The sequence below is a fragment of the Apium graveolens genome, chromosome 8 (assembly GCF_009905375.1).
Source record: "Apium graveolens cultivar Ventura chromosome 8, ASM990537v1, whole genome shotgun sequence".
NCBI classification, from domain to species: Eukaryota; Viridiplantae; Streptophyta; class Magnoliopsida; order Apiales; family Apiaceae; genus Apium; species Apium graveolens.
Window position 1 is genome coordinate 233,323,872 of NC_133654.1, and position 27,576 is coordinate 233,351,447.

At 37.3% G+C, this 27,576-nt stretch overlaps 1 protein-coding gene across 1 annotated transcript; it reads left to right on the top strand.

The window, feature by feature from the left end:
* The first annotated feature begins 12,033 nt into the window (after positions 1-12,033).
* Positions 12,034-12,702, top strand: LOC141680447 (uncharacterized). Its single transcript, XM_074486672.1, has one exon. It carries the CDS (start codon positions 12,034-12,036, stop codon positions 12,700-12,702), a length of 669 nt encoding a protein of 222 aa, XP_074342773.1.
* The last annotated feature ends 14,874 nt before the right edge of the window (positions 12,703-27,576 follow it).

Genomic DNA, 27,576 nt, shown 5'->3' on the forward strand with positions numbered 1-27,576 from the left:
TATAAATTTATTTTGTTGATTATGAAGGAGGAGGACAATTCTGAATTTACTTAACAAACCTTGGCCTTATAGTGACCAAAACTATAAAGCTAGTATGAGTACAATGTGTAATGAAACGTGGGTGAAGTTCAGGCACCATTCCCTTGGCTGATAGAATAATAGAAATATGATAGCCCAAGAATCAGCTAATTCAACAAATGCTTCACAAGCCTTGGCCACACACATTTTAGGATCGCCAATCATTAATTACTTAATAGCCTTGTTCAAGAACTCAGTTGTGGCCTCTACAGCACCCTGTAACCCCATCTTATTCCTCAATCTACACAACCCTAATAGAGAGCATGTTAATTAAATGGCACATAGATATATAAAAACTTTCTATTAAGTTTTATAATTAAACTCGAAACAACTCATATCCATACTTCAATTAGATTCCTTATATGGGAAAGAGTGAACAAGGAACAAGATCCCTACTAAAAGTAGGATGTGAAACGGCAGCCAAGTTACATCTTACACTTATCATTCAGTTCATGTGCATCTTCCAGATTATTCACCACGGCCTAAAAAACCACCATACTACTCAAAATTAAAAAAGATAAATCATATGCTTTCTAATATTTGTGATATCAACTGAACAATAGATTCATACAATAAAAAAACCATAACCAAACTACTTAAAAATGAAAACCAGAAGTATGATTTCTATCTTAATTAACAGATAAAATTATCTTTAATTTTAATTGAGCAAAAAGAAACCTGAATAAGGAGAAAGCCCTAATTTAATGTGAACCATAATTACTCCTAGAAGAAAGATCCAAGCCACTGCTATAAACCCTAATTCACGCCATCAACCAGACTGAGAAGAAAGCTCTAATTTAATAAAACTAAATTACTGCTACTGATCAAACTCTAATTCACCGATTGCAGAGAAACATGTTGAGAGTGAATTTTGAAAGGAGAGGATGGAAGTGTTTATAATCGGTGAAAGGGAGAGAGTGTTTAGTAGAATTAATTTTTTTGATAAAATAAAGTGAGCGGGTTTATTTTTGGCCGCAAAAAAAATTTGTGAATGACCGCAAAAAATAAGTGTTGGTAGAGGCCATATATGTTGTAGTATAACCCCCAAATCTAGACGCCGAATTTGGAGGGCGTTACAGCTTGGCATCGGAGACGTAGGTTTTGGTTCATGAAACAAGACCAATAGGATTAAGATAGGATAAGAAGATCACATAAGATATGAATAAAGTTGTAATGACTCATTTACATTAAGTTATTTTAGGAAAAAGGTTGGGATTTTAATTGGATTTTAGGATAGAAGGTTAATTTTTTTTATATCATGATTGTTTTATCAGATGGAGACATCTTCTGAGCATAGACGTCGAGAGAAGGCACATATTGTTCCACCTCAGGTAGCAGATGTACCAGATCAGGTAGCTTATCTGCCAGGGTTGTAGCCACAACCACCACCTATAGTTTCCCCTGCCCCTTTGACAATATATGCACTAGTTCTGGAGATATTTCGGATGCTAGGGTTAGGTGAGATTTGAGAGCAGGAGGTAGATCAGACAGTTGACCAGGACATAGCATTGGACCCCGGTCAAGAGTTTGCACAGCAGGGTATATCTGAGGCTTTTGGAACTACATCTAGAGGATCAATTGGACATATTGGAGAGCCGCGCACTATTCTAGATAGATAGTATGCTAGTCTAAGTGAGGGACACTACTTCTAGAGGACTCAGTGCAGGGAGATTTTTGGGAAGATCGACCGCAGGGAGGTAGGACCCTTAGCAGCATTTCAGCCAGATCATTTCTTGGGAGAGAGGATTAAACAGATCTATAGGGAAGCTTCTAAAAATTTAGAGATATTGGTTCATGAGGGAGATTACCTCAGTACATATTATCGACATGCAGTTAGACTTGTTGAGGCGATACTTGTGTCACTTTATAAGGAGGTAGAGCGAGCTCCGCTGGGCTATTGATGATATAGCTACTTTGAGGAATACTGGATGTCTGATATTTATGATATGTTCATAGAAGAAAGCGTATATTGTAGTAGTGGGATTATGTGTGTATATCTCATGATTTTGGTTTGTAGTCGACAACTAGTAGTTGGTAGTATTTTGTATCAAGCAATCACACCTGTTGCTGGTGTGTTGATTATATGTATATATAATTAACCTTTTTGCAGCCTCTTTTCTTTTATTTAAATTCCAGTTTCTATATTATTTATATTTCCTTATTTAACCTGTAGTACTTTTTCATATTTTCAAATTGAATAAGCCACAAGTAGTGCCGACAACAGGGGTAATAACACTAATTTCCCTTCGTTCTAGACAACAATAAGTTTATATATAATTAAACACCTAGACAATACTACCTCCAAAAGATTTAGTTCCTTATCATGCATCATATTCATCAACTTGAAATAAAGATGTACAAGGTTCAACCTTAGAGCTTGAGAGATAGAGTTTATACTAAATATAAGAAAAATAAAATTCAGAAATCAAATACCCTATTATCTCGAGTACCATGTGGGCTGGTAGCTATTTTTGGTCGAAATGCTTTTGGATTGCGTTCAGGAGTAGCTTTAACAAATTCTTTCTGGAAGGCTCATTTTGAACATTATTTTGAAAATGTACACAGTTGCAACCATCATAATATATTCCAGATGCAAAGCACTCGCAATATCTGACCATCACAATGTAGAAGCGCAACCATTTCCATCTTGTTATCTTTTAGCTCTTGTCTTTTGTCTTTTGCTATTTCCAGAGTGATTGGAAATCATACGCCATCTACTAGTCCTGCAAGTTTATAATGCATTAATGTACTCAAACTTGACATAAGTCTGTGTAAAAGAAATCCAGAAGGCAATAGACCAGGCTGCACAACTTGCCAAATTATAATACACAATAATCTAACTAAAACATGATACTCAAGGGCAAAAACCAAGGAACAAACTAGAGTGACTGATCCAGTGAACTTGTATGCAAAGAGGGTAACATCGTAATAGAAAAACAAAGTTTTCCCTTAACCTTATATCTAAAATAAAGCGACGTTTATCAATGTTTAATAGTACACAATAATCTAAGTAAAACATGATACTCAAGTCTTTAACATGATATTCAAGACATTATCTGTTTGAAGAAATTGATGATATCAATATATAAACTGTCATAGTTTGTTATTAGTATTTGATATCAGGTCTTACTGAAGTTGATGTCATCAGTATCTGTCTATCAGTATTTGATAATCAGCATTTGACAATCAGTATTTAGTCACATCAATAGATATCATAGAAGGAAAGGGATTGCAGAATTCAAGGAGGTGAAGGACTTTACTTACAGAAAAAAATCATACATGGATATGTATTAGGTTTTCTTATTATAATATAATAGGATCATTTATTGATTGTGTAATTGTGCACTATATAAGCACGGATTAGGTTTACACTATAGGTGTTACGAATTGTTATATCTTTCAGATAACCATATAGCTCTCAAGGATATTTGTTCATCCTTTGAGAGAGTACTTTTGTAAAAGTTTTTATCTGATTAATATAAAAAATTATTGATTATATTAAGCTTTATCGAATTGGTTGTATAAACTGTATTCACCCCCTCTATAGTTGTATTACAGACCTAACAATTGGTATCAGAGCTTGATGTTGATATACAAACAGTTTAAGATCTGAAAATCAATCTTTAATGAAAGACAAAGAACCACAACAGAATCCACCACCACCCCCAGCCATATCACATATTAACAATAAAATGAGTAGGTATGAGGCTATCAAGGTTCTAATCCTAAAGATACATGAATATCCAATCTGGAAGGTTAAGATGACCATGTGTTTGGAAGCTATAGATCTTGAATATCTAAGACGGATTTATGATGGTCCTCATAGGCCAATGAAGTTGGCAGTAACAGTTGTTGGTCAAGAAGAAAAGATGGTTGATAAACCAAATAAGGACTATACTGTAGAGGATCTATCATCAATCATGAAAGATGCAAGAGTAAGACATATCTTGCATAGCAGTCTTGATAGTGTTATGTTCAGTAGGGTTATTGGATATAAAACAACAAAAGAAATTTGGGATGAAATAAAAGTAAAGTGTCAATGTACCTCTGCTATCAAGAAAAAAAAGGAGAACGGTACTTACTCAGGAATATGAGCACTTTGACTCCAGAGACAATGAGTCCTTAAATGAGATCTATGATAGATTTCAAAAGCTGTTGAATTACTTATCTCTTATCAACAAGGAATATGACCAAAAGAGGACTCAAACTTGAAGTTTCTACTTGCACTCCCTGAAAAGTGGGACTTTATGGTCACATCAATAAGGGGTAATTATTAACTTGAGGAAATATCTCTAGATGAGATCTATGGCATGTTGAAGACTCATGAACTAGAGATGGAGAAAAGGTGCAAGAGAAAAGGATCAAAGTCAAGACCAATTGCACTTATAATTGAAGAGAAGCCAAAGGGGAAATCTAGAAGAAAAGGTCACTTCAAAGGAAAAGAAATGATTACAAATTCCAATACTTAGTCATCAAACTCTAATGATGATTCAGACACTGATAGTGAATCATATACTGATAGTGATCATGCCAACAATGAAGATATTGAACAGATGGCTGCTCTATTGGTTGAAAGCTTCAAGAAGATGGTCAATAAGAAATTCAAGAAAGGAAAAAGGTTTTTCAGAAATGGTTCCAGTTCCTCAAACTCTAATTAGAGGAATGAAAGAAGAAATACTGATTGGAAGGAATCAAATACTGGAAAATTTGACAAGTCAAAGGAAATGTGCTATAACTGTGATGGAATCGGACACTTTGCAACTGACTGCAGAAAACCAAAGACTGAGAAGAAACAATACTTTATCACAAAGAAGAAAAAATGGGATGATTCATCAGATTCAGATGATGGTGTTAACTATGCCCTAATGGCAAATACTGAGACTGAGGCTGACACTGCTGAATTAAATGTAACTTAAACCACACTTGCTTTTGATACTGATGATATATGTGAATTAATATTATTTCTTAAATCTATACATGTTGGTTATAGAGATCAAACTTTAGAGAATAATATAATCAAGAGTGAAAACTCTGAGTTAAAGAGAAGGAATGATCACCTAGAAATTGAGTTACTTTCCATGCTAGAAATTCAAAACGAAGAGATAATGTTTTTTATGTTAAAGAAAGACTGTTAGAAAAACATGCTTATCTAGAAAAGGAGTTAGCTAAAGAAAGAGAGGTCATTAAGATTTGGACTAACTAAGGAAAAAAATTCAGAATTTTTTTAGAAAATTGTTGTTGGGGATCAGGATTAGGATTTGCAAATAGATCTAATTCTGATAAGAAAAATGAAAAAGAAATTGAGAAGGTTAATCCAAAAAATACAGACCATAAGGTAATACTTAACAAACTCCAGCTGAAACCCATTAAGTTTAATTCAAGTTCTGATACTAAGAAGTCAATTCATGAGGTAGGATCAACCTCAACACCTAAATCAAACTTAAATACTGATAAAAGTGAATAAGTTTACACAAGATCAATAAATATTGGTTTAATGACTCAAAAACATCTTAAACAAAAGCTGAAGGATTTACACATGAAAGAGAATGAGATAAAGCCTAGGAAAAACCGGAATGGTAAAGTAGGTGTTAGTAAAAATGGTACTTATTAAACTATGACCAATGCACCTAGAAAGACATGCTTAAACTGTGATAGTACCAATCATCTTGCTAATTCTTGCAGGAAGAATAAAGAGATAAATATTTTTCCTCTTAAATTAAAGTTTTGGAATAGAATAGTTAGATATAAACCACATAATCCTTGTTTTTATTCTGGTAATGTGTGGCACTCTCTTTATACATGTAAAGAGTATCACATTTTATACTATGGTTATTATGAACTGAAACCCTCTTTAAATAAAACAAAAACAGTTTCTGTATGTGTAAATATTGAGAGTAAGAATGTTAACATAAACTCTGATATGAAGTCTTCGGCTGCATGTTAACAAACTTAAAAAGGCCAAAGAATCCCAGCAAGATAGTGGATGCTCAGGACACATGACTGGTTATAAGTCCCTTCTATCGGAGTTTAAGGAGAAGGTTGGCTCAAGTGTTTTTTATGGAGATGTCAACTTAGGAAAAATCTTGGGATATTACAAATTCAAACTTGGGAATGTCATCATTGAAAATGTAGTTCTGATTGCAGGACTCAAGTATAATTTGATCCGTGTGAGTCAGATCTGTGACAGATGTTACCAAATGAATTTTTATGAGGAACATTGTGAAATTTTCAGGAAGTCTGATGGTAAGATTGCAATGACTGTTGTAACACATGGTAACTTATATGAAGCCAGGGTCTCCACAAATATTGATGGATTAGAAGTTTGTCTACTTAGTAGAGCATCTATGGAAGATAGATGGAACTGGAATAAAAAACTTTCTCATCTCATTTCAACAACATCAATGAACTTGTGAGGAAAGATCTTGTAAGAGAATTTCCCAATACAGTATTTACTGCTGATGGCTTATGTGACTCATGCCAGAAAGCCAAGCAAAGGAAAACATATTTTAAAAGTAAAACTGAATCCTCTATTTTTGAACCCTATCATCTACTTCATATTGATCTCTTTGGTCCATTAAATGTAATATCAATTGCCAAGAAGAGGTATGCACTTATAATTGTTGATGAATACAAGATACACATGGGTGTATTTTCTGCACACCAAGGATGAATCTATATCCATTCTTCTTGATCATGTGAGAGAACTGAAAAAAGGATTAACATACAAAGTGAATATCAACAGAAGTGATAATGGAACTAAATTCAAGAACAATACTATGGAAGAGTTCTGCAAATACAAGGGGATAAAATAAGAATTTTATGCCCCTAGAACTCTATAACAAAATGGAGTTGTTGAAAGAAAGAATAGAACTCTCATAGAATCTGCAAGGACCATGCTAGAGGAAGCAAGATTGCCTACCTACTTCTGGCTGAGGTTGTACAAACTGCTTGCTTCACACAAAATGCAACATTGATTAACAAGCATGGAAAAACACCATTTTATATGGTAAAGGGAAAGAGGGAAAATTTGAAGTACTTTCACATTTTTGGCTGTAAGTGTTTTGTTCTTAAAACTCATCCGGAACAACTTACTAAATTTGATCTAAAAGTTGATGAAGGCATTTTTGTTGGTTATCCATCGTCAACAAAAGTTTTCTGAGTTTATAATCTGAGAACAAAGACAGTCATGGAATCTATACATGTATCTTTTGATGACAAGAAAATTACAGGTCTAGAAGATGCAGATGACCATGATGAGTTAAGATTTTAAAATGAAGTACCATATGTTGAACAGTTAAATCTTGATACATTAAGTCCTGATATCATTCTAAACTCTGATGTTCCAAGTTAAGGGAGCAACATGATTCATATCAAGAGTCTTCTATAAGTGATTCAACTCAAGTAACATCAGTAAATAATTCATCATACTTTGATTCCTTAAATACAGATGGATCAAATACTGATAGCACTAGATATATTGATTCAGGGGGCATCTAGGAAATGATATTGGTACAAGTTAAAGAGACTTCTAGAGAGTTCATGGATCAGGGGGAGGTTTTGCTTCAAGGAGTCAACTTCCATTTGCAAGAAAATAGTCTAAGTCACACACACCTGACTTAATCATTGGAAATCCCGACACTGGTGTAAAAACCAGAAAAGCCACTCAAAATGAATGTTTCTACAATTCTTTTCTATCTCAAACTGAACCAAAGAAAGTGGAAGAAGCTTTTCAAGATGCTGAATGGGTTACAACAATCCAAGAGGAGCTTAATGAATTTAAAAGGAACAATGTCTGGACTCTTGTGCCAACACCAAAGAACAAATCGGTTATTAGTACAAAGTGGGTGTTTAGAAACAAGACTGATATTGTGGGTATCATTACAAGAAATAAAGCAAGACTGGTTGCAAATGGATATTTACACAAGAATGCATTGATTATGATGAGACTTTTGCTTCAGTTGCAAGGCTTAAGACAATCAGAATTTTCCTAGCCTATGTTGCTGACATGAAGTTTAAAGTGTTCAAAATGGATTTGAAGAGTGCATTTCTGAATGGTGAACTTGAAGATGAAGTTTATGTTGAACATCCTATAGGGTTCATTGATCCAAAATATATTGATCATGTCTACAAACTGGATAAAGTACTCTATGGACTAAAATAAGCTCCAAGGGCCTGGTATGAAACACTTGCTCTATTTCTATTAGAAAGTGGTTTCACAAGAGGTACAATGGACACAAATTTATTTTATAAATACCACGGAAAGGACTTTTTATTAGTACATATATATGTTGATGATATCATTTTTTATAATAATGATAAAATCTGTGAGAGGTTTGCAAAGCTGATTCAGTCAAGATATCAAATGAGCACGATGGGAGAATTGAGTTATTTTCTGGGTTTACAATTAAAACAGACTGATGAAGGGATCATCATAAATCAATCCAAATACACTAGGAATCACTGCTGGAATTATGTCAATAGACATTGGTCCTTAGACATCGGTTGCTCAGACGACCGATGTTAAAGGTATTTTAGATATCAGTTATTTTTAAAGCGATGTTACTGCGTTTATTAGACACTGGTCAATGAAATAACCAATGTTGATAATTATTTTTAAAAAATAAGAAACGTGAATCAGACATCGGTTTTTAACATAACCAATGTCAAGTATTTTTAGACATCGATTTGAAATTACAACTGTTATTGATAATTAATTTTAAAAAATTTAAAAAATCCGCGTATAATTTCCCCCTCCGTTTCCCAAATATTTTCCCCCTAGCAACAAAAAATATTTCCCCCATTTTTATCTCCCCTTCATGACTAAATTATATTCCCCCATTTCGCACTCCCCCTTTCTCTCTCTCACTCATCTCACTCCCGTCTCTCTCTCTCTCTCCTGCAGTGGGTTTCCCAGTATTCGAACCTAGAACTAGTCAGACTGCGGATATTCACTAAAAGAAAGAGATGATTTCAACCTTAAGATACGTGTCTCTCTTTTCAATCTCTCTCTCTTTCACTACTCTCTCCATAATTGAAAATCTAATTATCTCACATTGTAAGTAATTAGGGTTCCAATTAAACACCAAACTCAAGAATACCTTTAAATAATTAAACTCCAGCTACGAGAAACTCTTATTTCTTGACCCGACTTGGTTTTTGGGATTTGTTTGTTCATAATTTGGTGTTTTTTTTTCTTTTGCCTAATTTTGTTTATCCTTTTTAATAGATCCGGATATGTTTTGAGTAATTACACTGATTTAATAATATATGTGTTTATGTTGGTGGGTGGGTGGTTATATTTTTATATGTATGTACATTTTTGTTCGATTTTTGAATGTTCTTATGTGTATTTTTAAGCCAATTGTTTGGTGGATTTATGTGTACTTAAATTGTCAGATATGTGAAACTTTAATAAATCACAAGCACCAACCAGCTTCATTAAATTAAGTTGATACTGGGCAAATTCATTTAAACTTGAACATTCTTTGACCTACTTGTGATTCATAAAGGGAATTATTAATGTTAAAATGTTGACTGCTTGTAGCACTCTGTGTTTGGAGAAATCTTGACTACATGTGCTAAATAGTTTTTCTGTTAATAAATAGTTTTACTGAACAAAGATTCCAAAAGGTGTACATAAAATTATTTATAGTCCTTGATGCACACAAACTTGTCCCAGTTAATGTTCCTTGGTCTCTATTCACAAAGTTTAAGTGCATAAAATTTTGATCTCGATAATAAATTCCAGGGTACTGCAGAGATGAAGATGGCGTGAGTGGAAGGTGTGTAGTAGGGGCAATCAAAAATTATACCAGCCATCTACTAACTTATGGAAAAGCTGCAACTTCTCAATGTAAGAAAGAACCATCAGAAAGCCTCTTTAGCATCCCCTAAACACTATTACATGTGCTATTTGATAGCCTATATTAATACAGGCCCAATAACAGAGGCCCAGGGCCCAATAAGAAGAGCCCAGGAAGTACTCAGCTTTAACCTTGAAGAGCCCAGGACGTGTGGCAACATCACCACCGTCCAGGTACCCCGGATCCAGAATATTCCTACGGTCCGGATTCGATAGTACTCTGACGCATCCCAGGCGTCCAAATGCTCTACAGTCCAAAAGGCACACCTACGGTCCAGATTAAAAGGTACAAACCCCTAAACCCTAGTTAGAGGCCTATAAAAGGCATGATGAAAGGAAGGTTACAGGTTACAATCCATAATCTCTACTAACATACACACACACGTACACATCATAGAAATATTTGCATAGTTCATGTTTTGCCCCTTTTCTCCTTTAAACCTTTTCTCATTCTCACAACGGAGGTGTCGCGGGGATGCCACCCCCCTCCGGTTCTGTTTTGTAGGTTCCCACCCTACAGCTACACCGCCGCCGCCATTTCTGTCCAAACGGAGCTTAAGTCCGGGCCCAACAAGGAAAAGGCCCTGGGGTGATCTGGAATTATCATTGGCGCTAGAAGGAGGGGTCGAACCTCCGTCCAGTGGTGTTCATATCCGCAACTTCTACCTTACCCAGCAACTCAGAATACCGTCCCTCAGTAAGAATGCCACTCCCAATCTCTTAAATCTGTTTTTTACGAATTATATTACTGTGAGTTTGTGGTACTCGTGAATAACCATAACTACAAGAAAGAGCAAAGCAGCCGTTTCTACTTCTTTCCTTCCACCTCCACCCCAACCCAAGGACGGAGATATGGAAGATCTGGATGAAGGGCCCCCCATAACCCAGACTCCATCTCAAAATCTCCAACTAGGAGACCAGAGAATAGTCATCGAGAAAGCTGCCCATAAGCACACTGGAACTTCCGCCAACCCCTGGGGAAGCATGACCCCGGAACAGATACAGGCGGCGATGGACATGTGGAAGGAAAAACATGACGCCGAGCCTGCGACCCGCCCAGGAGATCACCGAGAACGGTCCGGAGAATCCCGGGGATCCGTCTTTGATCGGATTGTAAAAAACTTTAAAGAAACCACCAGAGGATGTCAGGGATGAGATAAAGAGAGTTGCCCTCCGAGAGAGAATCCGGAAGTAAGAAGAAGCCAAAGCTCAAGAAGTTATTGAAAAGCGAATCCGGGAGGAAGAGGCAAAGCTAAAAAGAAAGGCGCATTGGATTCATGTTTCTTCCGATTCAGAGCCGGAAAAGGAATCTAAGCAAGAACAAATGGCCCGGGCCCTTCGGGATCTCAAAAGAAAAGTAGAAGGCGATATGGAAGTGGGTGCGGCAGCCACCCCGTTCACCAAGAAGTTGGAATCTACCCCCAGAGAATTGGGCCTGAAGTACTTCAATTTTGACTCTTTCGATGGGCTGGCCGACCCCGAGGAGCATCTGAACTATTTCGAGCAAATCTCTAATATTTATGATTATAGTGACCTAACCAGATGCCGATTCTTCGCATCAACATTAAAAGGGGGAGCTCAAAAATGGTTCATCCGCATTCCATCCCGGAGTGTGGACTCTTGGAAAGACTTCCGCGAGATATTTTTGAAAAGATTCAGAGCAAACCGGATGAATGAGCTGCAAATGTGTCATTTGGAGACAATCCAGCAAAGAAGCAAGGAATCCCTCCCCGAATTTATCAAGAGATTCCAGGAAGCGGTCAATCAACTCTCCAACTTGGAAGAAAAAGAGGCAGTGAACATTTTTCGAAGGAACTTACACCCAATATCCTGCGAAGGCTATGTTAAAAATTTGATTCATAGAGAGCCCCAGAGCCTAGCATCAACATAGGCCTTGGCGTCAAAGTTCATAAAGGAAAATGATTTCCTCAAGTCAATGAAAATGAATAGAAGAATAAATGACGATGATGAGTCTCTAGAGCGACGCTCCTCGTCCCGGAGGGACAAAAGATACAAGCTTGATAGGCAAGCCAACTACATTCAACAATCTCGGGGAACCCCACCCCGAGAGACGTACGCTGAATCAAGAAAGAATGAAAGAAAACCCAAGGCCAAGAAAGAAACCAAGCCGGAACCAGAGCCGGGTCGACATTTTGCGCGAAGTTAAGGGTAAGCCATTTTATTATCCGCCAAAACCCTTGCTGGCGCCTCCCGATAACAGAGCCCGGGACAAGCATTGTGGCTATCATGAGGATCATGGCCATACCAATGAAAACTGTTTCTCCCTCAAGATGTTCATAGAAGACCAGATCAAGAAGGGAAACATGAACCAGTATCTTCAAAGGAGGTTGAATGACAAAGAAAGGGTCCCGGGAAGCGGCGAAAATATGGTGAACGTGGTCTTTGGAGGCACAGCTTCGCCACCACGGAGCCCGGACCAGGAGAATAACATTATGATGATCCAGCCACTGCAAGATGAGCCGATCTGCTTCTCTTATTCTGATTATGAGGGACTTGATCCGGACCACAACTTGGCATTGGTGGTAACCCTTGGCGTCGCAAACAACGAGGTAAAAAGAATTCTAGTTGATAATGGTTCCTCTGCTAACATTGTTTTCGAGCACACACTTAACAGGATGGAGCTCAGCCACCTCCGAATGGACCCCGGTCTTGAAGATCCCCTGTACGGATTTGGAAACACAATGATTCCAATCCGGGGAGTCATTTATCTCCCCATTATCTTTGGAACTGTACCCCGGTAGATCTCTCATATGATGAAGTTCTATGTGATAGGTGCAACCTCCTCGTATAATATGATGCTTGGGAGGCCTATTATCACCAAGCTCAGGGCAATCCCCTCAACTATTCACTTACAACTCAAATTCCCCACCCCGGGAGGCGTCAGAGAGTTGAAAGGAGACAGAGAGATGGCAGGGAGATGCTATGGTCAAGCCTTGGTCATGGCAGAAACGGAACTGGAGAACAGGAAAAAGATAATGTCCTTACCCAAAGGACAAAGCAGAAAGAAGCATCGAGAACACCTCAGTAAAAGGGCCCGCTTGGATGTAAATATGATTGAAGACTCCTGGTACAGCGTAACCAACGCTGATGCCCGGATTCAGAAATTTGTAGAAAGCAAGGAGAAGACAAAGGTCGAACCTGCCCAACAGAAAATTGAAGTAGAGTTGGAACCTGGGAAGCCCACCCGGAAAATCAAAGTCTGCAAAGGCCTGGAAACCACCTTCCAGAAGGAGCTTATCGATCTATTGAAGGAATACTCTGATGTGTTCACTTGGTCCCCGGAAGACATGCCGGGGATTGATGAATCTGTGGCAATGCACAGCCTGGATGTAGATCCGAAACAAAGACTAATCAAATAAAAATGAAGAAACTTTGCCCCGGAAAGACAGCAGGCAATTGATCAAGAAGTTGAAAAGTTGTTAAAGGCAGATATCATCTGTGAAATTAAGTATCCGGATTGGCTAGCAAATGTTGTGCTAGTCAAGAAACCCAATGGAAAGTGGCGAATGTGCGTCGATTACACAAGTCTCAATTCGGCGTGTCCTAAAGACTCCTACCACCTGCCCAACATTGACCAGCTGATAGATGCAACTTCGGGTCATGTTATGCTAAGCTTCATGGATGCTTTTTCAGGATACAACCAAGTCAAAATGAATCTGGCAGATATCGCGAAGACGACATTCATTACACACCGGGCTGTCTACGCTTTTGTTATGATGTCGTTCGGGTTAATCAACGCCGGGGCAACGTACCAGAAAATGATGAATACCATCTTCAAAAATCAGCTGGGCAGGAACATGGAATCTTATGTCGAGGATATGATCTCTAAGTCAGTCACAATCCCGGACCACGTCAAGGACCTCAGGGAATGTTTCGACAATTTAAGGAAGTATAACATGAAGCTGAACCCAGAAAAATGCGCATTCGGGGTCCTCTCCGGGAAGTTTCTTGGTTTTCTGGTCAGTGAACGGGGAATAGAAGCCAACCCGGAAAAGATCAAAGCTATAATGGAAATGACAGCCCCCTAGACTCAAAAGGATATTCAGAAGCTTGCAGGATGCTTAGCAGCCCTTCGAAGATTTATCCCAAAATTGGCAGAAAGGTGCTTGCCTTTCTTTGAGCTGTTAAAAGGAGCCTGAAATAAAAAGCTGATCGACTGGACCCCGGATTTCCAAACAGATTTTAAGGAAGTCAAACGACATCTGATGCGCCCACCTATTCTGTCAAAAGCAAAGCCCGGAGAGCCTCTCTGTACCTATATTGTAGCCGGAGTAAAAGCGGTATCCTCTGCACTCGTCCGGGAGGAAAATGGTTCATAAAGCCCGGTATATTATGTAAGTCAAGTCCTGAAGGATGCTGAAACCCGGTACCCAAACTTGGAGAAATTTGCCCTGGCTCTTGTACACTCGAACACGAAGCTAAGGCAATATTTCCAAGGCCGGGAAATCAGGGTAATCACTAACCAACCACTTCGGAAAATCATCCATAAACCAGATGCCTCCGAAAGATTGGTCAATTGGGCGATTGAACTGAGCTAGTTCAACATCAAATTTGTCCCAAGGACAACTATAAAAGCCCAGGCGTTGGCCGAATTCGTCATGGAATGTACCTTTCCTGAAGTCCCGGAGACACCTAAGATCCAGTCCGAAGAAGAAATGGAGACCAGCGACCGAAATTCTTGGACACTGTATGTTAATGGATCGGCAACAGCCGAGAGGTCCGGGGCTGGCCTAATCTTTTCCAGCCCGGATGATTTCACAATTCAACAAGCCATAACCTTCGCTTTCAAAGCAACAATAACTAGGACGAATATAAAGCTCTCCTCTCCGGACTCAGGCTAGCCAGATTCGTAGGGGTAAGACTTTCAATCATCTTTAGTGATTCTCAAATTGTGGTAAGACAGACCAATGGCGAATATATTACAAGGACCCCAAGCTGGCTCGATATCAGGAAATGGTGAGGGCTACCCTGGAAATAATCCCAGACTCAACCATCTTGCAGATAAATAGAGAAGAAAATGCAAAGGCAGATGAGGTGTCCAAGCTCGTCCAGAATACTTCAGATTTAAGCAGTTCAGTTTACTTCGAGGAGCTCGGGGCACCCAACACTGACCGGCCCGAAGTCTTATGCATCAGAAGCCTGGACAACTGGATGAATCCTTACATAGCTTATCTTAAAGATGGGACCCTACCAGAAGATCAGAACAAGGCACGCTACCTCAAGTATAAGGCTGCCCGTTTCTTTCTAGAAGATAATCAGCTGTACAGGTGGACCTTCTCTTCCCCGACTCTAAAATGTGTTGATCCGGACGAGGCAGATTATTGTCTCTGGGAGGTACACGAGGGAATCTGTGGAGATCACTTAGCCGCTAAAGCTTTAGCCTATAAAGTCATCAGACAAGGATACTATTGGCTCACCATCCATGTAATAACCCCAATTTTTGGAAATTTTTGAAACCCTTATGAATAGTGCTTTTGCTGAATGAGAAAACTTTTCATGCCACACTATGTAGGGGTTCTGATATGGATATTCTGAGATTTTATTAGTACTTTATATGGGATATAAGTGTATGTAAAGATCGTCAGAATCCAAATCCAAACACTTTGATTTTTCCCGGAAATCCACTAGGTACGGAAATAATTGAGTATAAGGTAACAGGATAAAAAGGATTTAAATTAAAGGATTATAAGAGAGGATCATAAAAGGAATATAATATATTGAGAAAGGTTAAGGGAACCTAAGTAATAAGATCCCGGGTATGATCCCTCAAACGATAAACGAAAACGAAAGTTAAGCGAACCGTATAACAGATCAGCGGTCATTAGGCAAACAATTAGAAGCTAATCAAAGAGATTAGAAGGGATGATGACATAGCAATGTGACATAAGCATGACATAAGGGGAAGGAGATGTGGTTGATTTTTAACCACACAAAATCAAGGGCAACTAGGTAATTTACTAAAACAAGTCAAAAAGCAACCAACCAAGCCAAAACATTTCATTTTCATCAAAAAACACAAAACCCCCATTTTCTTCTTCAAGCTCTCGGCCGCTTTTCTTAAAAAATGAAAGTCCAAGCTCCTCCACTTGCTATTTTACAAGGTAATTATCCTAGCTTCTCCTAGTTAAGTTACATACTTCCTATAAGTTTAAGCTTCTAATTCCAAGCCAATCTTTTTCTAGAAATCAAGGAAGAAGATGGTGAATAGTACTTTCTTGAAATTAATTTTTATGTTCTTGATTTCTTTGAAAGAACAAGCTTGTAGGAGGTTAGATTAAGGCTTCCATGGGCATTCCAAGGATCTTTCATGGATTAAAAGCTTCAAGGAAGGTATAACTCTTCATGATCTTAGTTTTAAGTTTTGTTGTTTAGATTTCCTAATGTTGAGATGATGGGTTAGTGTAATGGGTTTGTAATCATGTTTAAAGCTTGTTATGAGTAGTTTAGTTGGTGAAAGGCATGATTATTGTGTGTTTAGAGATGGGTTGATTTTGTGATATTTTTGGAGTTGGAAATCTTGGTTATTAGTTAATGAACCTAAGTAAAGCTTTTAGTTCATGTGGGGAATAAGTATAAATTGTTAATGTGGAGTTGTTGGGGCTGTTATGATTTAGTTTGGATGGAGTTTTTATTGGGTTGTGATTGTGGGTTGAATTGTGGTTGATTTGGAATGGTTTAATTTGGAAAATCGCGTAAACATAGCCGTCGTAATGTCTGATTTTCTTTAGACTGTTTTTGTGCATAACATTAGGACCCGAGAACCCCCTGCTAGTTGACCATTGCCATGTCTAGATAGCTCATGTTACGAGCTTCGTTTTGATATGTAGTTCGTTCGATTCCGATGCACGGTATAGGAGAAACGACCGTTTCAAGTAACGGCGTTTCGCGAATGAAACATTTCCCCTCGCCTTACTTTGAAACATAGGTTAAAGACCTTAAAGGACTAATTGAAGTATGAAACATTTATGTAAGGTGTAATAGGCAGTTGGTAAGACACTCGCGAAGGAATCGCCTTAAAACTCGTAATGGTTAAATTATTAAAAATGGTGGAGCCGAGGGTACTCGAGTGACTTAAGAGAATTAGTAAGCGCAAAACAAGCGTTAGAGTCTAAGTTAGTTAAAGTATAGATTTACAAGTGACTTTGGTTTAATTCCAACTTACTTGTTGTTTATAGGTTACCAGACTCGTCCCGAGCCATTCATAACCCCCAGTCGCTCAGGCAAGTTTTCTACCCGTTATAACTGTTGTTGTGATGTATATATGTATATGCATTATCTTGCGATAGATGCATGTTGGTTAATTAGCAAATGTTGCAATATATTGAAGCATGCTGCTATGGTATATATATGCATGCCTGTTTTGTATTCTTTCCATATATATTTGTTGATTCAGTTGATAATACCTATGCTAGAGGATAGCGGTAATTTGCATATACCCTTAGTATAGGGACCCAAAGGTGAAAATATTTTCTAAAACCGGGAGTCGAGGATCCCGAGTAGATTTTGTATATATGGATATAAATATATATATATATACTTATATATATATATGGTCATAGTTTTCAAAACTATTAATCGAATAAGGTTTATTCGATAACTTTAACTTTATTTTATTATTAAATATTATTTTGAATATTCATTCGAAGGCTTATGACTCCTTTATATTAAATGAATATTATTTTGAATATTCATTCGAGGGCTTATGACTTCTTTATTTTATTAAATGAATATTATTTGAATATTCATTCGAGGGCTTATGACTCTTTATATTATTTATTGAATATTATTTCGAATATTATTCGAGGGCTTATGACTCTTTTATATTATTATTGGATATTACTTGGATATTCATTTGAGGATGTATGACTCCTTTATTTTATGAATATTATTTATAATATTCATTCGAGGTATTATGACTCCGCTTATTACTGCAATATATTCTTTATTTTATTAAAGAATAAGGTGTCAATAATCAAACTTATTTTCGATTATTCAATTAAAGATAGTACTTTCGTATAAGTATATCTTTGGTTATTTAATACTCGTTTCAAGTATAAGTTTTAATACTTCTACTTCAATTATTTTTATAAAGATTATTCTTTATGGGAATATTATTTAAATAATAATATTCAGACATTTTCTAAATATACTGGAGACTGATTTACTTCATTAAATCAGCTTTACTCCAAACACTCTTTAAAGTATTTTCGAGTCTTCAAAATGATTTTTAAAAGTTAGAGCGGATCCCAAAACTTATTTTTATATTTAAGATCTTCCTTTTTAAGGGGATTTAAATACTCGCTCAAAACCTGAGGGATCCGGCTCTGTGGTGTATTTTATATTCGCAACAAGGTTGCAGTTTTGGTAAATGAATTGATTACTTACCCAACGTTCGGGAAGTAAGTCCATCTATTGAGTCGGCATAAGCAACATGGGCTCAGTGGGCGTCCATGATAGTGTAAGTGGCTCAGTGGGAGTCCATCAAATGCATAAGTGGCTGAGTGGCAGTCCAGCATAAGGTCCTATTGAGACCAGGGTGATGACCAGTGGGAAATTCGTCCATCTACTAGTAGAAAAGGTTACTTATTGGTATCTTTGCCTGATCAGCGAGATACCTGGTTTATGCCAAAATTCTTTTCCTTTCCAAATTTATTGGATATTGCAACTCTGTTCATACTTTACATGACAGAGGTTTTCAGGAAATGTATAAAGAAGATGTATATGTGGATATATATATATATATATATCAGAACTTAATGAAGTATATCCTAACTTCATTTCCTTTAATAATATTTCAAAGATTGAATCTATTCAAGTCTTATCTTGTGGTCTCATCAGTGGGATGAACTTTTGAAATTAATTATAACTTGAACGGTGGTAGTTCAAGTAGTATTTGGAAAAGATATAAGTATATTGGAGTATCTTGTAACTTCATCTTTTAAACTTATATCTAGTTAATAATTGTCTTATAAATGACAAAGATTTTCAGAAAAACGTTGAGACAAGGTTAGATATATTAGATCACCTTGCAACGATACTTTTTATACAGTTATAAACTGGAATTTTGTGTATATTATGCATGGAAGAGGACTTCCAAGATTTTGAAAAGTATATATGTATATATATACTGACTATTTTGTGACTTCATCGCATTAAAATATCAAACTTGGTTCATTTCTTTTGACCAAGACTTTCATGAGTACTATGAGAAGGCTCATATATTGTTAATCATTATACATATTATTTTGGTGGGCTTGCTGCTCACCCTTGCTTTCTTCTTTCATCACACAACATCAGATAGACAAGGTGAACAGGACCAAGCTCCCAATTCGCGAGCGGATAGGAAGCATTCCGCAGTTTCCTATAGGTGTTGAAGTCACTGTAGCTGAGGTAGGGAAATACCAATAGACTAGGCTTCAACTTTTGATGTACCAGATTATGTATATTTACGAATTGTAATAATGGCAAAGAAAATGTAAATTTATTCAGAAAACCTTCTAAGGTGTATTGGCAGATAATTGTGGAATAAAATGACTTGTGATTATTTTTGGATGTTCATCTCTGAGACTATAACGTGTGGTGTGTGTGTTTATTGTGGGGTCACAGTACAGAGTAGTTGATTAATGATTAAGGTTGGGTGTTACTAAGGGAAATGGAACTCGTGACAACCCGGATCCCCGAACCCGGATCTGGGGGTGTTACAGAAGTGGTATCAGAGCTAAGCGTTATAAACCTCGGAGATGATGTGACGTTAAGATAATAAGTTCACTAAGATAATAAGAACTCTTGCCAAGTTCATAGTCGGGCTACCTAACGTAGTACTGACAGTTAAAACCCTTATGGGAACTCTTATAAATATCGTGATAGAAGCGTAGTTCGTTATTGTAGACGGTAGCGGGCTTCCGAACCCTGAGGTTGAGGAGCAACAATGCGATGATGTTTATTACTTATTAAAGATCAGATTATGGATCCGATAGAGCGTCCTAACGCGGGATCGGATGATGTTCATATTGAGGATATAGCGGTTGAGGATGTTGTCCTAGAAGGGATAGTTGCTGAGGAGGATCCCATGGAGGATCCTGACAAGAATGAATAAAGGACCACTGATGAATTGATGACCATGGTTAGGTCAACTACCAGAGGTAGGATTGGTCGGTCACTACCGGAGGTTCGTTCAAGTTTGTAAAGATAGTAGCCCCTTTAACGTGGCTTACTCGTAAGACTGAGAAGTTCGAATGGACAGAGAAATGCGAGAACAACTTTCAAGAACTGAAGCAAAGGTTGGTGACGGCCCCTATGCTGGCGTTGCCGGATGGAAAAGGAGATTTTGCGAAGTGTAGTGACACTTCGCACAAGGGCTTAGGGTGCGTGCTTATGCAGCACGGTAAGGTAATCGCGTACACGTCAAGACAATTAAGGTAATATGAAATTCGATATCCCCACCCATGAGCTTGGGCTCGTGGCAATAGTTTTGCTCTAAATATTGGAGGCACTACTTGTATGGAGAGAAGTGCGAGATTTACCTAAGCCATAAGTGCTCTAGTACATTTTCCCGTAGAGAGAGCTCAACATACGCCAGAGGAGGCGGTTAGAGCTAATCAAGAATTATGATTGAGAGATTCTTTATCATTCGGGGAAAGCCGATGTGGTGGCTGATGCCCTTGGTAGAAAGGAGAGACTCAAGATGATAATGTCCTTGGGAGAGTTATAAGAGATTTTGAGAAAATGGAAATAGAAGTGAAGGTAACCGGAGCCGGTACCGAAAAGCTGTTTGAGATTGCAATACAGACCGAATTATCGGAAAAGAAAATATTGTGCCAGAAAAAGTGATGAATGAAGGCAGAGAGCCAACAAATAGATATGAGATTAATACCGAGAAAGATGATAAGGGAATAATGAGGTATTCCTATAGAATTTGGGTTCCAAATGTTCAAGAGCTTAAAGATGAGATCTTAGATGAAAGTCATAGTTCAAGGAATAAGATTAAGGGCAAACCCTGAATGTGATAGTCAGGGAGGACGCCATCAAGATAGAAGGAACCCATAACATAATGAAGTGGAAAATGAGGATTTTAACGTATAAGATAACCCCAAGTATGGGAGAAGGATGAAACATTTCATACTAAGGAAACAGAAAGTCGAGTAAGGAAAGGAGACCCGAGACGGTACTCCTATACGGCAATTCATGGACCTGTCTAAAAAGAACTTAGACTATTATCCCCAACCACCACCTTGAGGAAACAATACAGTAGGAAATTCTTTCATGACCTTTAAGTCGCTAAGCTCTCAGAGTTCCAAGGAACAAGCTGACCCAGCCGAGGCAAGAGCCTGGCTAAAGGAAATATAGGAATCATTTGAGATTCAAAATGATTGATGAACCACAAAAGACTGTTTTTGTCACTTACCCTCCTAAGAGAGAGACCACCCGCCGGTGAAAGGCCAAGGAAGGCACGAAGCAAGAGATTATAATAAACTGATTAAAGTTCAGTCAATTGTTTTCAGGAAGGTACTTCCCAAAGTTATGGAGATAGTGTAAAAGCTTTAGAGCCAGAACAAAGGCGGACGAGTATGATGAATTGTGAATCTAAGTTGTAAAAGTTGTCAAGATTCGTTCTAAGGACACGAATCCAGAATGACGGGATGTTTGAAACCAATGCTTATGTTGTGTTGGTTCATGAAATAATGATAAGAGAAAGGAAAATTAAAAGAAATTGAAGTGGAAAGGAATATAACGGCAACTGAGTTTGAGGAATAATAAGGGAGTTGGGTATGAGGAAACCCTAAAGACTCGTAGCAATAGAAATAGAAAAGTATGTAATCGTCAGGATGAGGGTGATTCACCATGAGTTAAATTGATGGTGGAACGCATAAGAGATACATATATTTTATTCCCTGTAAGTTGGGAGGATCCGAGGAAACCTTGAGATAGTTCGAAGGATGAAAAATAAAATGCGGATAGACTGAGGAGACAAGGGAGTAAGAAATTAGGAAAAATTGAATGAAGGAAGTGACCTTCAAGATTGTGAAGTGTAAGACCGGTGGCTTGTTACCCAGAAAGGGAAACGCCAGGTATGAAAGATATCCCAGTATTGAGGTGACTGTTGAGATAAACAACAAAAGTAAATGAGGAATTATTAAGAAGAAGTTCACGTTGAACATGACCAATATCTTCCGGAACATCCTTGTTATCGTTACCAAATTAGGCAAGACAAGCGGATAACCGTTATTATCTTTTGGAGGCCATATTGATTGACCCCATTTTGAATACAAATGTTATTGTGAAATTAGACATGTACTATCGAGGTGAGAATGATTGAATAAGACACCCTTATCAGGGATATATGACTTGATTTATCCATAGAAGGATGCAGGTACCTTTTAAAGGTGGAATTAAGGATAGAACATCGGTAACTTAAAATGAATCCTAGGGGAATGCATAAAGGTTGGCATTTCACCCTTAATAGGGATAGTATGAGTTTTGACAGTATGATTGGGAAAGGGTTAAGGTAACAACAACCCTTAAGAATCAGTGGAGAAATTTTTCAGAAATATATATACAATGGTTCTAGTATTAGTAAATGGTATTTTGATATGCCCTGTATCTAGGGAATACAGGAGGAACGATTGAAGGATAATCTTAGAGGTTTTACAAGGAAAAAGGTAATATTCAAAATTCTTAAGAATAGAAATGTGGATAAAGGAAATATGACATAATTATAATGATGCCAAGTGGGGCACGTGTTAAACCACGAGAACGTATGAATCGAACCAGTAAAGGTCGAAATTGTTCAGGGCAATTAAGGCCCAGAATAAAAGATGTTCTAAGTATGATTGAGAGTCAGTCTTGACAGTGATTAGCCTTTAAAGACTGAGGCAATAACTTATGGAAAAATGGTGATTTTTTTTTTACTCATCTGATTTTAAGGAAAACATCTTCACTCAAGCAGTGATCGGAAATAGGGTAGAAAATTAGTGAAAGTGGTTAAGATGACATTGATTGTAAGGAAATATTACTATCAGGAAAGGCCAAAGAGGTGGCCGACACTTTAAATGTAAGAGGACAATTACAGGCGCTCGTGCCAGAGGAATACAGTAATAATGGTTGAAGCCGTAAAGGTTGTTTTATGGTTGGAGAGATTGACATTCCTTCTGATGACTGTGCAAATACCCAACCCTAATAGTAGTTGGTAAAGGTTTAATTCGTGTAATCGCCATGAGCAGGCTATCTATCTCAGAAGATACTATCTTGAGATAAGCCAGGACCATGTTTCAAAAAGGACTAGACGAACCTTTGAGTTAAGTATTCTATTTAAGGCATATGATTAAGAATGGTATTAACCTGCTATCGTTGCTTTGATGGAAACTCTTCTGCAATTTTATTTGCTTCATGTCATGTATGTATGTCAGGATCAGGAGTGTTCTTCATGAATCATGAATGGTGATTATGTTACCTCCTTAGAAGAATTCGATACGATATGTATGGACTCCGTATGGTTAACTATTAAGACTTCAAGGAAAATGAATGACTACAGTGGGTCAGTGGTGGACCATAGTAAGGCAGCAGTGATTCTGCGAGTGGTGAGCTGATTACAACCGTGAGAGTTGTATTTGAATGGTTGTTGAGATTGAGTACCACTAATCGGGTCGTGGTAGTGTATAAGTTATCATTGATAGACTAATTAAGTAGAGTGTCTACCTAGTGAATATTTATTCTTTCTTATCAATAGAGAGTCGTATTATTATACAAGGAAGGTTGCGGTGCAAGCATAGAACTCTAGTAACGATGATGTCTAGAATGAGATCCCAGGTTCGATTTTCGAAATCGAGGGAGTTTCAAAGGTGATTGTGTATAAGCTCGAGGAAGAGCATGGGTCCAGAGAATGATGGACGGATTAGCAAATATTTAGGCATGTGAAATACGATGCTATAATACTTGATGTTGATATAAATACGTATATATTTTGTTCTCCTATGACAAACCTCTATAGTTCAGAGGTAGATTCCAAGCCAGATATTTTATGGCAATAAAATTTTTACGAATATACAATTCTCTTCAGTTCGTTCTTTTCTCTTCTTTTCATTTCATGTAAGCTGAGAAGAACAACCCTTCCAGAAGGGGAGGTATTGCCGAATGACTATCTATCTATGTGATAGAAGCCGAGTAGGATACCAGCTATTATTTAATTGCTTGTCAAGTACTAAAGGCTGGCCACCTTCTGTACTAACTATGCGATATAACAAGTGTTCATGATCATAGTGATCTCTCAACAAATTCATCTACTTCTATATGATTGATCAAACTTTGGGAAATAGAAACAGCTGAAAAAGGAGTAATAAAGTTGTGGTAGTATTCGGAATGGAAACACATTTGTGATACTAAGGTTGACGTGGTTATTAAAAGGTTATAGAACGCTAACGAGCAAAAGTATAACCAGTATAATATTAGGAACGGAAGGTAGTAGCGATTACGAACTGGAAAAGAATGGGTATTGAGACGCCAAAGCTATAGTGCTAGAAGCTGTGATAAAATTCCATGCAATAGACTTGAAAGAATTTGGAATGATCACTTAACGCGGATTGAGTTATCTTACGACAATAGATCATATGTCATTATCGAGATATCGCCTTATGAGATCCTTGAGGGAAGACAATGTCGATCTCCCTTATATTAGGATGAAGTTGTAGAGCGCAAGATACTCGGACCAGCAGTGGTCCAAAGGACCAAGGATTTAATAGATCTAATCAGAGGACGGCTGGGAGTAGCCCAAGATGGACATAAGAAGTATGCTAATTTGACAATGAAAGGACAAAGAGTATGAAGGAGGGAACCTTGTATTGTTAAGAGTATTCCCTTAAAAAGAATTGATGAGGGTTGGAAAGAAAGGAAAGTTTAAGTCCACGAATTGTTGGATCTTAGGATATATTAAGACGTATTGGGAAGATAGCATATGAGCTAGCCCTACCCCCGAATATGTAGCAAGTTCATAACGTGTTCCACGTATCAATGTTAAGAAAGTATAATTCGGATGCCAGACAAATAGGGGCATGTGAGCACATAGACATGCAACCCGACGTAACCTATATGGAGCAACCAGGAAGGGTTATAGAGTGAAAAAGGAACAAGTGCTTAGGAGAAGGATAATCAAACTAGGCGGAGTTTGGTGGTAGGACCACAATGTGGAAAAATTTACTCGAGAGTTAGAAAGTGCAATGTTAAGAAAGTATCCCTATTCATTTCTATCTGATTCCGGGACGGAATCCTTTTAAGGAGGGGAGACTGTAATAACCCCAAATTTTGGAAATTTTTGAAACCCTTATGAATAGTGCTTTTGCTGAATGAGAAAACTTTTCATGCCACACTATGTAGGGGTTCTGATATGGATATTCTGAGATTTTATTAGTACTTTATATGGGATATAAGTGTATGTAAAGATCGTCAGAATCCAAATCCGAACACTTTGATTTTTCCCGGAAATCCACTAGGTACGGAAATAATTGAGTATAAGGTAACAGGATAAAAAGGATTTAAATTAAAGGATTATAAGAGAGTATCATAAAAGGAATATAATATATTGAGAAAGGTTAAGGGAACCTAAGTAATAAGATCCCGGGTATGATTCCTCAAACGATAAACGAAAACGAAAGTTAAGCGAACTGTATAACAGATCAGCGGTCATTAGGCAAACAATTAGAAGCTAATCAAAGAGATTAGAAGGGATGATGACATAGCAATGTGACATAAGCATGACATAAGGGGAAGGAGATGTGGTTGATTTTTAACCACACAAAATCAAGGGCAACTAGGTAATTTACTAAAATAAGTCAAAAAGCAACCAACCAAGCCAAAACATTTCATTTTCATCAAAAAACACAAAACCCCCATTTTCTTCTTCAAGCTCTCGGCCTCTTTTCTTAAAAAATGAAAGTCCAAGCTCCTCCACTTGCTATTTTACAAGGTAATTATCCTAGCTTCTCCTAGTTAAGTTACATACTTCCTATAAGTTTAAGCTTCTAATTCCAAGCCAATCTTTTTCTAGAAATCAAGGAAGAAGATGGTGAATAGTACTTTCTTGAAATTAATTTTTGTGTTCTTGATTTCTTTGAAAGAACAAGCTTGTAGGAGGTTAGATTAAGGCTTCCATGGGCATTCCAAGGATCTTTCATGGATTAAAAGCTTCAAGGAAGGTATAACTCTTCATGATCTTAGTTTTAAGTTTTGTTGTTTAGATTTCCTAATATTGAGATGATGGGTTAGTGTAATGGGTTTGTAATCATGTTTAAAGCTTGTTATGAGTAGTTTAGTTGGTGAAAGGCATGATTATTGTGTGTTTAGAGATGGGTTGATTTTGTGATATTTTTGGAGTTGGAAATCTTGGTTATTAGTTAATGAACCTAAGTAAAGCTTTTAGTTCATGTGGGGAATAAGTATAAATTGTTAATGTGGAGTTGTTGGGGCTGTTATGATTTAGTTTGGATGGAGTTTTTATTGGGTTGTGATTGTGGGTTGAATTGTGGTTGATTTGGAATGGTTTAATTTGGGAAATCGCGTAAACATAGCCGTCATAACGTCCGATTTTCTTTAGACTGTTTTTGTGCATAACATTAGGACCCGAGAACCCCCTGATAGATGTTGACCGTTGCCATGTCTAGATAGCTCATGTTACGAGCTTCGTTTTGATATGTAGTTCGTTCGATTCCGATGCACGGTTTAGGAGAAACGACCGTTTCAAGTAACGGCGTTTCGCGAATGAAACATTTCCCCTCGCCTTACTTTGAAACATAGGTTAAAGACCTTAAAGACTAATTGAAGTATGAAACATTTATGTAAGGTGTAATAGGCAGTTGGTAAGACACTCGCGAAGGAATCGCCTTAAAACTCGTAATGGTTAAATTATTAAAAATGGTGGAGCCGAGGGTACTCGAGTGACTTAAGAGAATTAGTAAGCGCAAAACAAGCGTTAGAGTCTAAGTTAGTTAAAGTATAGATTTACAAGTGACTTTGGTTTAATTCCAACTTACTTGTTGTTTATAGGTTACCAGACTCGTCCCGAGCCATTCATAACCCCCAGTCGCTCAGGCAAGTTTTCTACCCGTTATAACTGTTGTTGTGATGTATATATGTATATGCATTATCTTGCGATAGATGCATGTTGGTTAATTAGCAAATGTTGCAATATATTGAAGCATGCTGCTATGGTATATATATGCATGCCTGTTTCATATTCTTTCCATATATATTTGTTGATTCAGTTGATAATACCTATGCTAGAGGATAGCGGTAATTTGCATATACCCTTAGTATAGGGACCCAAAGGTGAAAATATTTTCTAAAACCGGGAGTCGAAGATCCCGAGTAGATTTTGTATATATGGATATAAATATATATATATATATATACTTATATATATATATGGTCATAGTTTTCAAAACTATTAATCGAATAAGGTTTATTCGATAACTTTAACTTTATTTTATTATTGAATATTATTTTGAATATTCATTCGAAGGCTTATGACTCCTTTATATTAAATGAATATTATTTTGAATATTCATTCGAGGGCTTATGACTTCTTTATTTTATTAAATGAATATTATTTAAATATTCATTCGAGGGCT

Bases quoted from the DNA above. Each gene is read 5' to 3' on its own strand.
- LOC141680447 (XM_074486672.1), top strand. From the start codon at position 12,034: ATGAAAGAAAACCCAAGGCCAAGAAAGAAACCAAGCCGGAACCAGAGC.